At 48.5% G+C, this 17,586-nt stretch overlaps 1 protein-coding gene across 5 annotated transcripts in view; it reads left to right on the forward strand.

Annotated features, from left to right (window-relative positions):
* PIEZO1 (piezo type mechanosensitive ion channel component 1 (Er blood group)) overlaps positions 1 to 17,586 on the forward strand; it is a 960,480-nt gene that overhangs the window by 455,552 nt on the left and 487,342 nt on the right. For all 5 annotated transcript variants that reach the window (XM_069635852.1, XM_069635881.1, XM_069635891.1 and 2 more), the window contains exons 7-8: positions 7,081 to 7,261; positions 15,479 to 15,692. In XM_069635852.1, the coding sequence (XP_069491953.1) occupies positions 7,081 to 7,261; positions 15,479 to 15,692 (395 nt within the window). The remainder of the gene's footprint in view (positions 1 to 7,080; positions 7,262 to 15,478; positions 15,693 to 17,586) is intronic.

A 17,586-nucleotide genomic window follows, 5' to 3' on the forward strand; every position in this document is an offset into this window, starting at 1 on the left:
GCGCCACTCTACAACTGGCAGTCTTACCACAAGCTCCATTGTCTGCCTGCTCCAGAACCTTCGGATTCAAACCTTGGCGCGGTCCATTTGGATTGTCCCTTTTCTTTGCGCTTCATGCTTATGGTGCTTGTCTGATTTTGACCTCTGCCCGGCTTTCCTGGACTCCTTTCGGGTTGTGCTTAGGATTTTGGTCTTTTGGACTGGATTTTGGGAAGGAACTCTGAACTTCATTTCCTTTTTGGATTCTAATTAGTCATCTGGTTGGGGCTATGTCTGCTTGGAGAACGGTTGCACTTTGGACACTGATCCAACACTTAATTGGTCCCCACTCCTGGCACCCGTAGCCTCCAATCCATCGTCTGCCAGGGTGTTGAAACTCCGTTTCCTGTATTCGGTCACCACCCATCAGGTATACTCACCACTCTGGAGGTAAGGAGAGGGAAAGCTGTTCTGTTACCGCTGGTAGTAACCAGTTCATCATTGCTTTCCTTTCCTTACTCACTTCTACGAGGGAGCCTGGTGGCATATCTCCTGCCTTCTTGCTTAACCATTGAGTGTCTCTCCTACAGTAAGATTGGGAGGAAAGTCGTACCTTCTTGTAGGGGTGTTCGGGGGCTCGGGCTGGCACAATACAATCTTAGTTTTACCACCATCAAGGCGAAGGCTGCTTTCTATCATCTAATTCACTGGCATATGGGCCAGCCAGATGAGGATTCGGTGATCATCGGCATATCATTGAATTGGAAAGGAGTCGTCTTAGAAGGCGGTGGGTAATTAGAGGCACGGTGAGATGACTGAGCCTTGCAGGACTCTGCATGGTGGGGAGGATACGAACTGTCCCAGCTTGACCTGGTAGGATCTGGCTGAAGGAGAGCATATGAAACTTTCCTGAGCCAATCCACCATTGTGTGAGTAGTCCTGGAGCCGATGGAGTGTCGTATATGTCTGAGGGACTGACTAGAAAGAGAGCAGCTGGGGGTGTTTGTCGTCCAGGCTTTGGAGGAGGTTTGTCATCGTCTCCTTTAGTCTTGGTTCCTCTAGTAGGACGAAAGCCAGATTTACAGTTTTACAGGAGGCGATTGCTGCTTTCAGTGCAGTGTTGAATGTGGGATAAGGTTATCTTTCAAGAATATTGGTTCCGAAGGGTATATTTGTGGTGGGCCTGAATTTAGCTGGTATGCAGCCATCTGCATTTGTTTGTTTTTTTTAAAGGAAAAATTACAGAAGCTTGCTTGCCTCCCCATCTCTAGTTTCAAATCCCAGAAGGAAAATGCTATTGAAACACGTGTGCATAAGCGCATTAGAAATACCCAACGAATAAATAAATAAATGTGGACATTTTCTGTGTTAACTAAACTACATTGCTCTATTGTGCAGAACCACACCTGCTCGGGGGATAGCTCAATGAAATACAAACTGACCATGCATGCGTCATTCTGAAAGGGTTACTAAACTGAATGAATGCGTCCTGCTTCTCTGTGGTGACTCGCCCATCCAAAAACCCTAACTCGAGCATAGCGCATGCCTGACGGGCACATCACGAATGGCAACGAACACTAACGTGTAATCTGCATACTTACCGCTCAGCTATAATTGCCCTAATGAGAAGTGTGCTGCCTGATTGTGCAACGCAGTGTCTGTCCGGACTACCTCTGCGTCTTCGTGGCAGTTAAGTACTTTGCGACGTCAGTGTGACAACACATCGCTCATCCTCGTGCTGTGGAAGGTGCCTCGTTTTGGAACAAACGAATGTGTTTTTTCAAGTTTTCACGGAATTCTGCCTGTGCTTTGGGAGTGTTTCCAAGTAGGTCTGCTGCTCATATCACAATTTCTCTTGCTGCTCCGACAAAGCCTAATTTGCGAAGTCTTTTTTTGGAGCAAATGAACGTGTTTCTCTCCCATTCTCTGCACTTTGGCCTGGCTATCGGGTAATATTATCTCCACCAATAATATCGCCATATATATATAGACGTAGGGTAAGGCCATCGGCGATAATATTAGTGGGGATCATTTATGGGGTCAATGGGACCAGAAGTTCCAGGAGGAATGAGAACCATAAAAAAAAATGTTGGGTGTTCCGGTCGTGTCCCCCGCATTTTCCATGGCTTAATATCCCACGCAAAAATCTGGCGATATTCTTGTCTGGTGACATTTTTGCGGGGATATTAAAACATGGAACCTTTAGCCTGATGATTGTCACTCTTCTGTCCCATTTGTTGCCAGCATTCCCATCACTGAGTGCATTCACTTCCCAGAAATTAAATGGGTAGGTATGGCAGTCATTTTTCCGATGTTTTTTTCTCCATTTTTTTCCCCCGGGAAAAACATATGCGGTGTGTGCAAGGGTATATAAGGGATGAGGAGTAGGGAATGGTGTAACTTGATAGGGGATGCAACAGTGGGACCCCCCAAAAATAAAAATACAATTTTCGATTTGTTTTCTGGAGAGAAAAAAATTCAGAAAAAATTAAATCGAAAGACTGTTGATGAATTAACATAGAACCATTAATTGCAATATAAACTTCTAGAGATCAGCTTATTTTCTGGTGCAGGCCGAGTAGGAATGGCATGTGGATTCTGAGCCTCTTGCACTCCGAAAAGAAGCCTTCAATTACCAGCCTGGGAAGTAAGGAGACTAAAAATCTCTCCCCTGGATTGTACAACTGTATGAAACAGTCAAAGAAAATGCATGATGCCATCACCTGCTTATAGTCACTGTTTCACACAGCATGTATGCACGCCTCTCGTTTCTAATAACCCGACATTCACAACTCTTGCGTGATTTGCCACAAACTTAAAAGGCACCCCAATTACCCACTCACTGTGGCGTTTCCAATGGATCTACGTGACTTTACCGAAACGAAAAGTTCGACCCCCAAAATCTGTTTTCTTTTTTTCAATTTTCCGCTAATATATATGTGGGGGGAGAAGACCCCCACCTTACCCCTATACATTTTGTATTCACTTTACCCCCGCACTCCATATATATGCGAAAAATTGCTGTCGGAATTTTGGGGGTCTAACTTTTGGGAGTAGGTAATTTTGTACAATACCGTTTGCAATAATCTGACTTTAAGGACACTTTGAAATGCTTAAAGGACCCCCCACGCCACTCACTCCCAATCGGAAGAAAGACTTTGACGTGTCTGGGGAAAGCCAGCCCACTTCCAGCACTGCTCCAGGGGTAATGGGTACTTTGTACGGATCCTGGCGCCTAAGGCCGCACAGGCAGCATAGCTGGGATCGCCGTGTTCTGTGCTGCCAGCAAATGAAAAGGAATGGGCGCAAGACGTTGGCATGGATTTCGTGCAGTGTTCATCGCATCTCGTGCGTTGTCAGATTAGTTTTACTTGAAAGGATTTGCAGTCGAAAATAAACATTCTCTTGCCTTTTGGGAATCATTTTAAACTGCAGATCCTGTCTCAAACGCCCGGCTCTGATGCAGCGAGCCACGAGGCCCAAACCAAGCGGCCAAGTCATGCTTTTCATGTAATTGGTGTGCTCCGGCTGATGGACTGCACTTTAAGTCGTTGCTGCATGGCTGACTGACCGCTGTGCAAGTCTGTGGCTTTGCGCATCCCGAAAATAACGCATACTTGCAAGCATCGTACACCTCCAGCAAGACTGATTTGCACATGTACAATAATAAACATGCCTCCTTTGTAAATTAGTTAATTGTGCTGGTAATTCGCGGCCTGCCTGTAGTAGTTTGTGTGCTCAATGCCCCGTATTTATCATTGTACAGTACATTGAGTCATCAGATTGTCTTGGATTTATGTATTTATTTTTGTTTTTGCTTCAGCCAACACGTGTTTCGACACTTGGTCGTTGTCAAGGCTGTAGTTGGATACATGGTCGTAAAATATATAAGCACATTATGTGATTGTTTACAAAAATTATTATAACAACATTAAATTAAATACCAAATCCATCAATTTTGGTGGCAGGAGTGCTCGGTCATAGTAGGAAAGAAGAGCAAATGAAAACCCAAGACCCTCCAATATTAAATACATTCATATTGACAAAGATAACACAAAGTAAAACAATGATGGGTGTGAGAAGTGTGTGAAGCACTCCATGTTCCGTGCCAGGTTCATCTATGGCTTTTGTGCTTTTAATGGTACTCGGGTGCAGCTCACACCTCTAATCTCTTAGCTTGTTAAAAATCTACTACTTTGGTGATTAGGTTTTATGAGGTGCCACCCATTAGGTCATCCCCTTGTAATTCATCTGTTTAAGTTCCATATGTCCATGCATAAGACGCAGGAAAAAATATAGCGATGGCACGCCCCAAAAGTCGTCCTGTGGTGTTCCCTGCAAAATGACATGGCCAAAAGCATAAGCATTGGGTTACTCTTAGACTTAATGGAACCAGATTCACTAAACAGTCATTGTAGGTGTGCTCACACTTGTTGTGATTAGTCTCAGGACCCGATGGTCGGATTTCCATGTCCCGTTAGGATTGGTAAATCAGGGGCGTGCTTGCGCACATCGAGTAGATCCTGCAAGAATTATAAAGCCATAAGCATATACCCGCTAATATTATGCACTTTGTAATTGTCAGGGGCTGTTGCCCGGTCTCGTAGATGTAGATATAACCAAAGGTTAATAGAGATTGATTCAAGCGCAGCGATAAACACTTGCGCATATTGTTGAACTCCACCACTGTATTATATACATTGCTCAATGGCGCTATTGCGTTGCTGAGGGTGTTTCCTAAACCCCCAGATTGTGTATCATAAATCCTTCAAATGTGTTAAATCCCAGTTAAGAGATTGTCAAAAAAGGTTTGTTTTAAACCCCCAAATATTGCAGCATAGAACCATTAATAGTGTGTATTCCCAGTCGGGAGAGATACAAAACATAGTCCTTACCTTGTTAGCGGTTGTCTTTCAATATTGGGCTCTGTTCCAAGGCTCTCATGTGTGGTATGCGCTTGGCGCCATTTTGTTTGTTATTCTTTGGGGTCCATACGTGTGACGTCACGTGCGACCTCCTGATATTGATTGCCCATTCGCTGTGTCGTTCTGCATGCTTCTTTATTGTATGTATGCATAGGTTTTGAATGACGACATTGGTACGTGCAGATGTCCCTCTCGATGCTGCATTCATAACCTTGATTAATAGCACTCGAAAATGAAAGAGACTGCAGGACTGGTGACTCTATTTTGTAATCATATCCACAAATAAGACGTGTGTTGGTTACCTTCATTGTTACTACCAAAATACCATCTACCACCCCGGCAAGGTGCTCCAGACCTCATCTCCAATACCATTGCATAGATTACACAGCAGAAGTCACATTTAGAGCCAGCCTATTGGACTAGTTCTCTTGTTATATAGTCATATGGGCTTCAGACATCTCCTTCAATAGCATTATCCATATAATACAGATTAAGTTATATTCGCAGCCAGCCATCAGTACTGTCTATTTGGTTTCTACTAGGTGGTAGGCATTAAATATACTGTTTGGCAACCTCAAACATGTTCCTTAAAACCAAGGAAGGACTTGTATTACAAAAAGATAACATAATCAATTTAGATTTCACCAGTTTGAATACAACTGTAATATGTGTGATTCACTATCGGTATTCCATCTCCCGTCTCAATAGGCAGTATTTGATTTAATTGCCTAGTCAGCCACAATTGTTGGTATGTTCTGCAGAAATTCAAGATCATGTTTCCTAAATAAGGGTACGTGTTGAGAATCTTTTGATCAATCGTTTGCTATAATTTTATCTGAAATTTTGTATTTAGAATATTTTTCCCTATCCTTTTTATTTTCCTTTTCTTCCTTTACCAGCCTTTGTTCCTGCACACTATTATCACAGGGTCCCTTCCACTGTCTTGCTTATTCAAAGATTACAACTTACTTTTGCACTGTCTTGTTCCTTCAAAGATTACAATTTACCTTTGCACTGTAATTATGCCCACTATACACAAGTAATCTGCATTGTACAAGAATGTTTGATGTCTGTCTTCCAATGAGCAATAATGTTCTGTTTCGAAATGTTAACATTTATGCTCCTTTGAGCACATTTGAGTGGTCTGTATGATTTCCCTGGACACAATTAGTATTCGATTCAATTATAGTTTCACTATATGTTGATGTGAGAAGGTTCTAAGTTAATAACCAAATGATATCAACACTAGGCACCAGTATTTCTTTGTATCTTTTAATTTTTGTTAAATGTCATCCTACATAACATGGATATTTATAATTTCATTAGATTACCATTTATAGCCGAAAAGAACCTCTGTTACATGGTTGATGTTTTGCCATGTATAGTCTCATTTGGTATCTTAATTTAATACAATGCCACTCGTCATGGCGTAATAGTTCTTAATCACATAGTATCACTATTCAGATTCATAGAAAGACCTTCATCTCGCGTTCAGTGTTGAGACCATTCTTTACGCATTGTAGGTAACAGATGCATCTGGACTCCATATGCCGTCATTTGAGTTTCAGGTCACCTCCTCTCATGCCAGATTTGGCCTTCATCAGTCCGATGAACTTGAGATAATTTTTGTTATCCATCTAGTGGCACTCTTGCCAGTGTACTGCGAGGGGTAGTCTTATGTCTTGACTTTCGCGACTTGCTTTATGCTCCCTAATCCTAACTTGTAGTTGCATGATGGTGCTTCCAACATACAGTTTCTTGCAAACACAGATTATAGCGAATGTGTGGTTAAAAACCGAAAGTTTGAGAGGTATGCTTCATATATGTAAATTCCTGACAAGATATATGGACTAGAATCTACTGAACTAGTGCTCATCTTAGGGAGCTGAAGCCGGGAGGTTCAAGGGTGACTTCCAATTTTGGTTTTCACTGAAAGGGTAGTGGATGCACGGGACATTGAACCTGCCAGGGCTGGAGACCAAGCACTAAATGAAGTAAGAAAGCCCAGAGCAGATACATTATATTATAGTACTGCATGGGCAAGGTCAAAGATGGGTCAATGTTGCAAGGAGCATTGGGCAGGCGAGCGAAGGACTAGATTTGCCTTGGCAGGCTTTATCTGCGGTCACGTTTAATCTTTTGATATCTCCAATTCACCCTTCTGTTTTTTTTCAAGGAAGAGGCAGAGGACCCTGCAGATCCAGATCGGAGGAGCCTTGGTCACCCAGGTGGGGAGGACGATGAATCTGCGGCTCCTAATCGGGCAGTGCTGCTGAAAGCTCGGCTGCGTGTGACCGCGCACAAGGTCCTCCAAACAGTGGGGAAGTCTCTGGCCATCGTTCTTCTTGCGTTGGCAGGTAGGGTACCAGGAGCTCTTCCACTTGCCCACTTTCATTCCATGTTACCTCCCTCCATTATACTTAGATGCCCTTGCAATGTACTGCTCTTTTTGCTATCAAGGGTTACCTTCCCTGTTTCTCCTCCGAACCAAACTCCACAATCCCACCTTACCTATCCTCCTTTATCTCACCTTTATTTCCATGACACTACTTCCTTTTCCACCTGCATGTGTTGGCTGAATATAGAATTTAGCCACTCAAAGGATTCTTCAAGGCAATGAGAGGAAAGATGAGGGAGGCTGACATATGGGAGAGTCAGAGTGAGGGATGGGCACAGGGAAGGTAGCAGCATGTTATTGTGTTCTTTGCTTCTATGTCATTTAGCTCCTATACCTACAGCACTCAATATCTTTTGGGCTGTGACTCCCATGATTCCTCAGCATGGACTATGCTTGCTTAGTTGTAGTCCAAAACCTCTGGAAAGCCAAAGGCTGCAGACCTCTGCACTATAGAGTTCCCTCAGAAGCACAGCAGCAAAGCATGGATCAAGTATTTCTGGAATCCTGATGGCAGCGTCCAATAAACTCATGCAGCGCTTTGCATAAAGCTGAATCACAGAAATAACATAGATCCTGTGATTGCAGGAACAGCATCCTTTCAGACCTACTGCAATACAATAAAAACACCTATGCTGGGGATCTGCACCCTGTGTCTCTCCAGATGGTTTTGGACCATAACTCCCATGATCTCTCACCCCGGACTCTGCTGGCTGGGGATGATGGGAATTGTAGTCCAAAACAACTGAAAAGCTAAAGGTTGCCGACCCCTGATCTAGGTGAACCACAGTGGTGCTTAGTCCAGCTTCACAGCGGGTCTATTATGAGAACTGTTGGGGTCTACTGTAAGTAGAATGAGGCTTAATGAACCCTTGTGTGGAGTTCTGCGATGTAAACCTATGTTCTGCTTTTCGCTGTACGCTCAGCAATTTTACGTGCTTGGCCAGGGCAATCAATGCATTGCTCGCTTTCTACCGTCCATTATTTATACAGCCAAGACTCGGTGGTAAAGGAAAGCTGAGAGTGGGGATGAGTGATGGTGAGTGAGAGAGGTGGCTTATTTTTTTTTTTTTTTACTTTTATTTTTGCTGACAGAGGCAAAAGAAATACACACACATCCGAGCAATAGACACAAATTCGTTGCATATACAGGTGAATACAGTGCATATAGACAAAATTATGGTAACAACGGTTGAGTAATAACATATCACAGAGCACCAAGATGCCGAAAAGCAATAGGGACGTTAGGGGGGTTCATCCACCGAGGAAGTGTCATTTAAGCCAATCAAGTAGCTGTTGAATGCAGGCCATATGTTTTGAGGACGAGAACGTACTGGGAGCATACCCAGAAACTCCTCCTCACAGTTTCGGGACCAGGTGAGTAAATTTAACCATTTCTGGTATGTGGGGGGCCTGGGGTTCTTCCAGCTTTGTAGGACACACTTTTTGGCTATGATACAGCTTACATTTAAGAACTTAATAATGTCTCTCGCTCCCCCGGTCTGCCACACTCCAAACAGAACCCCCATTGAATCAGGGTCCACCTCAGTATCAGTGATCTCAGACAGTGTCTCTATGACTTTACTCCAGAATGTGGCCAGTTCCGGGCAGTCCCAAAACATGTGCAAGTGGTCAGCGCCCACCGCAGCGGGGGCACAGCCGAGGATCGGAGCAAGCAAACCTTGACACTTTACCTGGAGTGTAATACAGCCTGTTGAGCAGTTTATATTGTATGTTGCGGTAGCGGAAGTTTAGGGACACTCTGCTAGTATGGGAACACATCTTCTCCCACTGTTGATCAATAAGTACCAGTTCCAGCTCGGAGGCCCAGTCATCACGGGCCCTGGACGGAAGTGGAGAGGGCGAGGTCAAGAGGAGCTTATATAATGAGGAAACCACCCCGCGGGCGCCACCCGAGTTGGCGATGTAAGCAATCGCAAGAGAGTCCCGGGGCTCAATGGGGAAGACAGGCCATGCATTTCGGAAGGCAGCACGGAGTCTGTAGAACTGCAAGAGTTCCAGAACGGAACCCGAGTGCCCCGGCCTCCACGTCTGCGGTGTTATAAACTGTCCCTCTGGATAGAAATCGGTAAGGGCGCGGTATCCCAGGGCCTCCCAATGGCGCGCCAGGGCGGTGTCATGGGTGGGTTCCAGCCCGGGAAACTTCCAGGCGGGGAGCCATTTGTAGTACGGATATTGCTCATCGCAAGTTTTGAATATCCGGCCCCAAGCATGTACCGTGGTCCGGACCGGATCAATGGGAGAGTCCGGCACATACTGCCGGTTTAGAATCAAGGACATGACATCAGTGCCTGCCGCTGCCAGAACCTCAAGTTTGACGTGGGGACGGGGTGGGGGCCCAGGGTACCAGTAAGATGCGAACTGCGCCTGTGAAGCAGTCCAATATCGCAGCAAGTCTGGGGCTGTGAAACCCCCTCTGTCGTAGGGCAGTGACATATCCGACCACTTTTTACGCACCGCGCCAGAGTGCCATAGGAATTGCGCAAACAATTTATGCAGGTTCGTAAAATATTTCCTACCCGGCCAGACAGGAACATTACCAAATATGTACAACAACTTGGGTAGCAGGATCATTTTTACCAGCGAGAGTCTGCCGGCTAGTGATAGTGGAAGGGTACGCCAGCGTGTGATTTTGACCTCGGCTTACTCAGCTACTGCCTGCTAGTTGTCTGCTAGTAGCGATTCTTTGGCGAGGGACACCTGGACTCCCAAGTACTTAATCCCATTCGGGCACCAACGGAGCGGGTACTCGGTGGTGGGCTGCATCGTGGAGCTAGTGAGGGGGAGGATCTCAGATTTTGTATAATTTATAGTGAACCCCGAGTATGTGCCTATGCGGGTGACGTCACGTAAGATCGGGTCCAGATGAACAGCTGGGTCTCTTATAAAGAGTAGTACATCATCCGCATACAGCGAGATGATCTCAGGGGAGTCCTTCAACCGCACCCCCCTCCGCGCATGCCGCTCCCTGACGTAATCGGCCATCGGCTCGATTGCCAAGGCGAAGAGGATCGGGGAAAACTGGCAGCCCTGTCGGGTACCTCTAAAGAGAGGGAACAGACCGGACGTCTGAGAGTTAACTCGCACCCTGGCCACCGGGGAAGTGTACAGTAACCTAATGTATGCTATCATATTGGGCCCTAGCCCCATATTTTCCAAGACCAACCAGATGTATTTCCAAGACACCATGTCAAATGCCTTCTGGGCATCCAGTGTGACCGCAACCGCACTCGCCCCTTGGTCAATACGTGCCATGATGTTAAGCAGCCTCCTAATGTTGTGGGATGTTGATCTTCCGGGTACAAAGCCTGATTGATCATCGTGGACCATGTACGACATGACCGGGAGGAAGCGGTTGGCAATCACTTTGGCGAAGATTTTGGTGTCCAAATTCATCAGTGAGAGGGGCCTATATGATCCACACCCGTTAGTGGGTTTACCGGGTTTAAGCAGGACCTTGATGGTGGCTTCGCGCAGCAAAGGGGGAAGAGTGCCCAGCCGAAGTGACTCGCTCCAAACCTCAAGCAGCTTGGGAGCCAAGATGGCCACGTGCTCCTGCTAGAACTCAGCTGTCAGCCCGTCGGGACCAGGTGCTTTTCCTTTAGGGAGTTTCGATATAGCCTCAACTATTTCATCCAACAGGATGGGGGAATCCAATTGGTCCCTGGTAGCGGGGGAGACGATAGTCATGGGGATCTGCTCGAGGTGGTCGCGCATTTGGGACTCACTGTGCTCGGGGGTTGGGTGTACAGCTCTGAGTAAAAGTCCGTGAAGACCTCCAGAATATGTTGGTCAGACCACCGTTCCGACCCAAGGCTGTCCTTGATGCAAGTTATCTGGGTTTGGCCCCACTCACCCCTGGCCAACGTAGCCAGTGTCCTGCCAGGTCTGTCCCCCTCTCCATACCTACGAGCCGCCTGTGGGCGACTAAAGTATTGGACTTCCCTGGTGGCTTGTTCATTGAAAAATTGAAGTTCCTTGCTGATCTGGGATAGTGTCGCGGGGTCGATAGATGTAGGATGAGCGCTCTCAAGTTCGCGTAATTTGGCTTCAGAGCGGGCAAGGGCAGCCCTAATGGCCTTGAGGACTCCCGCCTCCCTAGATATGGAACTTCCCCTGATGAAGACTTTGAAAGCTTCCCACCGGACCCCTGTAGAAGTAGATTGAGATGTATTAAGTTCAAAGTAGGAATGGATGTCGGCCAATATATCAGCCTTAAATACTATGTCCTGTAAGGCCAAGGACCTGAAACGCCAAGAGTTAATTGTAGGGGCGGGCACACCCAAGTCTATAGATAGCCGGATCGGTGAGTGGTCCGACAGGGTGCGAGCCAAACCCTCCCCAGCAAAGAACTAGACAGGAAGAACATATCAATTCTGGAGGAGCTGTCATGCAGCGAGGAATAATGAGTATATTCCCGCATCTGCGGGTGCATTACCCGCCAGGGGTCTCGAATGTCAAGGGCAATGCTATGTGCAAGGAGCTTTTGTGCCACATTGGAAAGGAGTCTGGGGGCCGGGCCAGTTCTGTCATGTGTGGTATCTAAGATAAAGTTCATGTCCCCCCCCCCAATGATCTGCACCCCTACGTATCCCAGCAGTATGGAAGCAATCCGGTCAATAAAGTCGGGAGAGTCCACATTGGGGCCATACGTATTAACCAGTAAATAGTCCCTCTGGATCGATGTAGCTGTTATGGAGTACAAACTTAAGTGACCTGTGGATCATTGTCAATACCCCTCTGGATAAGCCGTGAAGTACCTGTGTGGACCCCATGCAGGTGCGATGCACCTAGCTAGCGGGCCCCTACAGTGTGTTTCTTGCAATAGTAATATCTTGCAACCATGTCTGTTGGCGTGGGCTATGATTTTGCGCGCCTTGGTGTAGTTACTTAAACCCCGGACATTCCAGGACATCACTGTTGTGGACATTACAGGAGACTAAGGTACATCCCACAACCGCTGTAGAAACTTACACAGTGAATGAAAAGAGCCCCCACGAGGGTGCCCCGATGTCGTGCGCTTTGCCAAACCGCCCCTGTCATTTACAATATTGTTACCCCAGACCCCAACCATACCACCCCCCTCCCTCGCTGCCCACCCACAACGTGCAGTGGAAATCACCCACCCCCAGATGCACGCGCCAACAACTAACCCGACCATCACCAAGAAGTAAGGGTCGGTGGGCGAAATCCAACAGGGATATGCCCTTTCCAGGGCCCAACTGGGGCCAACTAGCAGTAGCATCCAAAAACATAAACATTGCAATTGCATTGAGGTGCGCTGTTGCCGTGTGGACGGCTTACTTGAACATTGCGTAAGACAGCATGAGCTGTCAAATAACAGGTTTCTGCGGAATACGGAGACTTTGTAGGGTCCCAACGCTAGTCTCCAGCACCCAAGCCGGGCCACGGCCCGTAGGTTAATTGAGGGTACCCAGACCACATGGTCGATGATAGAAAATTGCCATTGACCCATGCATATTGAAGGATTACCAGTCAGGTGAAGCAGTGACAGACTAAGCTACATCTGGTCAGTCAGCGCCGGCGTGGTCAGGCACCGGATTGTGAAGTGGTATGTGAGCCTCGATGAATTTTGCCGCTTCATCCGGGACAGTGAAAAAGTATAGTTTATTATTATGAGTAATTTTAAGACGTGCCGGGAACAATATGGCATACGGGACATTGCTTTCTCTAAGTAGTTTCTTAACCCCAAGGAATTGGCGCCGCTCCTGCTGCACCGCAATTGAAAAGTCCGGGAAGATCCTGATGGTGTGGGACTCATGGCGCAAGTCTCCCCTCTCACGGGCCAGCCGGAGGATAAGGTCTCTGTCCCGATAGTTGAGGATCCTGGCAATGATGGGCCTGGGCCGCGGAGACAGGGCCCTGCGCGCACGCTCGACAGTAAAGTACGGAGAGAGATTCGGGTTGCCTAGTAGATCCTTGAGTAGAGCTTCGACGGCGTCTTCCATGCGGCCCTTAAGTGCGTTCTCAGGGACCCCGATTATACGTAGTTTATTCCTACGGGAGCGCGATTCTAGGTCGTCACACTTGGCTCTCACACTCTTCATGTCGCGCGACAAGGAGGCGACGGTATTCTGCAGCACATGAATCCCGTCCTCATTCGTGGATATCCTACTTTCGGCCTCAGTAATTCTGGTGCCTGCCTGGTCCACTCGGGTTTTAAGAGAAGCAACATTGGCGTTAATGTCGTCCAATTTTTCATGGAACGAGGCGAAGTTCTTGGCCACGGATTTCATAAGTGTGGTCAGACCGGGGGTTCTCGCCCCAGAGGGAGTGTCACTTTCCGGGTCCTCCTGCAAGGACGATGCGTGACCCATCTCCTCCCTCGGGACTGATTTGGCAAATGTATCCATGGTTCCCCTCCCAGAGGCCCCCTTGGTTTTATTAGGCACTGTGGATAGAAACACAGAGATGGCAGATGGCCGCTGGGGCAGGCGACGGAGTGGAGGGACCAGTCGAGGGATCCAAACAGCGAAAAGCCAAGGGTGCCGCACTAGTGGCCCCCCGAAGACCAGGCGACGCGTGGCAGAGCGTGCAGACGCGGTAGGTAGAAAAGGCAGCCCAGGTAGATTACAGAAGCAGTGGGGTCGGGGAGGCTGCAGGAGAGTAGGAAGCCAAGGCCGTGTAGGAGTCGATAGGAAAGAGCAGCCAGCCCTAGCGAGCGAGCGGCTCCCTGATAATGAAGCCGGACAGTTGTTTTATAGAGGACCCCCTCCATCATGTCAGAGAATACTGAGTAGAAGCCGTTCGCCAGGTGGCCCCGGTGGAATGGGAATGTGCAGGCTCGGTACCCCACCGGGCCCGAGACGCGGCAGCCCCCAGTAGTCCGTATATGGTGCGGTCTGGGCCCCCAGTATGGGAAGCGGTGCAGCAGCGTGCGGTCAGAGATCCAGGTCTTCCGGGGGTGCAGGCCGCTCAGATGACACGCAGGGCAGAGTGAGAGGGCCAGGATTCACAGGAGCAGCCAGACAAGTAGATGGGGGGGGTCCGCCCGGTGCACCCCCCCCCGCTCCTCACCTCCCTAGTCCAGTAGTGTGAGCCACACAAACTCAGGGTAGCCATGCTCCAGCCAGCCGCCTAAGCGAGATGAGCGCTCCGGCGCTGTATGCAAGGGGAGAAGTGGGGCCCAGGAACAGCGGCCACACGTCGCCGAGGCAGGCGGGCAGGTCCCAGTCCGGTCGCCACGCCGGGACGAGCGCTCTGGCGCTGATAGTAGGGGAGAGGTGGGGTCGCCCCCCAGCAGGCCGCGTGTTGTCAAGGCGGTCAGGCTCCAGCGCAGCCGCCGCACAGAGACGAGCGCTCCGGCGCCGACTGTGGAGGAGGAGGCGAGGGCACGCGGGTCCCGGCAGCGGCCCCCCGCTCGATGGTGTCCTCAGGGGAGCTGCCGCGCCAGCGGCCAGAGGCCCCCCCCCAGGCGGGCAGTTGAGCCCGCGCGCACCGGCCCCGCGGCCGCCGCCCGCAGCTGATGGAGGGCAGGGGGCGGGAGCCAGGCACCCGCCAAGGCCCGGCGAGCCAACCGCCAGCAGGCCCAGAAATCCCGTTCGCAGGCTTCCCGAGGCCGATTCGGGTCGGGATTGCAGCAAGATTGCCAGAAGGGATGGGGTAACCGCTCCACCAAGGATAAAGCAGTGCAGGCAAAAGGAACCGCAGTTGATGACGGATTTTAGCCGGAGCCACACGGAGCTCAAGAGCTAGGCAGCCATCTTGGGCTGCTCCACAGCGCCACCCCAGAGAGGTGGCTTATTGATGATGAATTTGGGTGAGCAAGGGGTGAATGTAGTCATTGTGTCAAAGAATGAGCGGGGCTGATCGGTTCTGCATGTAACAGGGGGAGGTGGGGCTGGGAGATTATAATGATAGATGATTGAAGGAGGGAGTGACTGCAGATGGAAGTGGTGTTTTGAGTGCGGACGAGTGATTTTGGATGGAAAAGCGGGTGAATGGTGTGGAAAGGGTGATTCTTCATAGTAGAGGGCGTGTATAGGTCTGACTTTGCCTCGATCCTCCAGGCCATCGTGTGTGGAACTTGCCCAAGTCTCCTACATGCTGCTCCACACGGCTTCAAGCATCTCATGACTTCTTCTTTACCTCTATTTGTCCCCCGCTAATGGTTCCCTCTTCTTCTTCTGGTCTCTAGGCATCATCATGCCCTCAGCCTTTTCTGGAGCTTACTACCTTCTCTTCATTGGAGTCTGCACCTGGTGGGCGTGCCACTTTCCCATCAGCCACCTGGGCTTCAACGCGTTGTGCGTGATGGTGGGCTTCTTCGCTGGTGGCCACCTGATCTGTCTTTACTGCTACCAGGCCGTGTTCTTCCAGCAGCTCATCCCATCTGGAAGCCTCTGGGCCAGGTAAGACTGGGCATCTTTAAGCCTTGCCAAAGTCGTTTGTTCTCTTACACCCAGAGCAAACAAAGGAGCGAAACCCGTCCTGTGTATGATGCCGACTTTTCAGACCACGAGGGGGTTGAGGCGCAATAAGAAAGAGTATGTTTGCCCGCGGTCCTCACTGTGCTGGGCTTGGGAGCCAAAGTCTCTCCAAAGTCTTTTCCCTATTGATCAGCTCTCTGCAGAGCTAGGGGGAGCATGCCACTGTTTGTTTTGTTTGTGGGTTGCGTTCTGCCCTGCACACCCCAAAGATTTAAAAACAAAAAATGGTTTATTGCAAAGTACACCTTTTAGACAAACGCAATGATCAAATCCGACAGGTTTTGTTGGGATCCAGATTTTTAACCCGATCCCCAATCTATCTTGATGCATCAGAACTAGAAACCCTCTCCTGTTCTGCCTCTAGATGAAGGGTCAGCAACTTTGGCTTCACAGATGTTTTGGACTACAATTCCCATGGTTCCCTCGTGTTGTCTTTGCTGGCTAGAATTGATGGGGGATGTAGTCCAAAACATCTAGAATGCCAAAGATTGTAGACCCCAGCTCCAGATTAGAAACAGGGGTTTGTTGCGTGGCATTGAAGTGTTACCGGCCCCAACTAGAGAAAGAAGCAGGCAGAAAATACTTCCAGTTTACCGACATCCATCGCAAAGGCCATGGGACTGAAACTGCCCTCCTAGATTTAAAGAATTAAATCACCAAAATAACGGACACAAGCAAACCTGCTCTCCTTTTACTGCTCGATCTCTCCATTGCAGCACATCTCTCTCACAAGGCAACCCCATGGATCACCTCCTTCTTAGAAGGTAGGGCCATGAAAGTGTACTCAGACCAGGCCAACGCTCCCCCCACCACCATCAGTTGTGGAGTTCCACAAGGGTCATCCACAGCACCGACCCTCTACAAACTATTCACCAAACCACTCTTTGACTTATTGGACTCTCTCGGCATAGCTTACACAAACTATGCCAATGACACACAAGTTCTCCTCCCCCTCTCCGGAGATTACGACCAAGACACAGAAGCTCTCCTTAAGATTTATACCACTATCCAAACCTGGATGGCTGTCAATGGTCTTTGCTTAAATGGCGATAAAACCGAGATCATCATCCTAGCCTCCAGCGAAACTTTAACCAAACTCAGCCCCAAATACCAAATAATATCTCCTCAGCCGTGAAGACCTTAGGAGTCTACCTAGATGCCACACTCTCCATGACTAGACAAGTCAGCGCCATCTCCTCCGCATCCGCACTGACCACCAAACTCATTTATGCCATAAAACTCTACCTTACCGCACCCAACTGCCTTTCCATGGCCAGAGCTACTATAGGAGCCAGATTGGACTACTGCAACACCCTTCTAGCTGGCACATCAACCAAAAACTTAAACAGGCCCCAAATAGTGCAAAATAATGCCCTCAGTGGTGCACTACACATCCCCAAATTTGACCATATATCACAGGCGAGAAGACTCGTACACTGGCTCCCAGTCAAGGAATACTCAAAATACTCACCCTTACACACAAATGCATCAATCACACAACACCCCCATACTTATCAGAAACCATAACCAAGAACTCTTCCATCCGCCCTAAAGGAAAGCCACCATGCTAACCAACTTTGAGTTCCCACTGTAAGAAGAGGCAAAGCCGGCGGCATTGGCTTCTCCCACATAACACCTAAGCTTTGGAATGCTCTCCCCAACTCACTCAGAGCAGAACCCTCGCTGTACTCCTTTCGCAAATCTCTCAAAACTACACTATTCAATTAACCATTACCTTTCCTTCACCTGCACCTGCCCTCAACCGTACTGTTACGATATGTGTCTGTAATACCAGTATTTGCAAACATTTTCCTGT

The sequence above is a fragment of the Ambystoma mexicanum genome, chromosome 1q (genome assembly GCF_040938575.1).
Source record: "Ambystoma mexicanum isolate Mex_15411 chromosome 1q, UKY_AmexF1_1, whole genome shotgun sequence".
NCBI classification, from domain to species: domain Eukaryota; kingdom Metazoa; phylum Chordata; class Amphibia; order Caudata; family Ambystomatidae; genus Ambystoma; species Ambystoma mexicanum.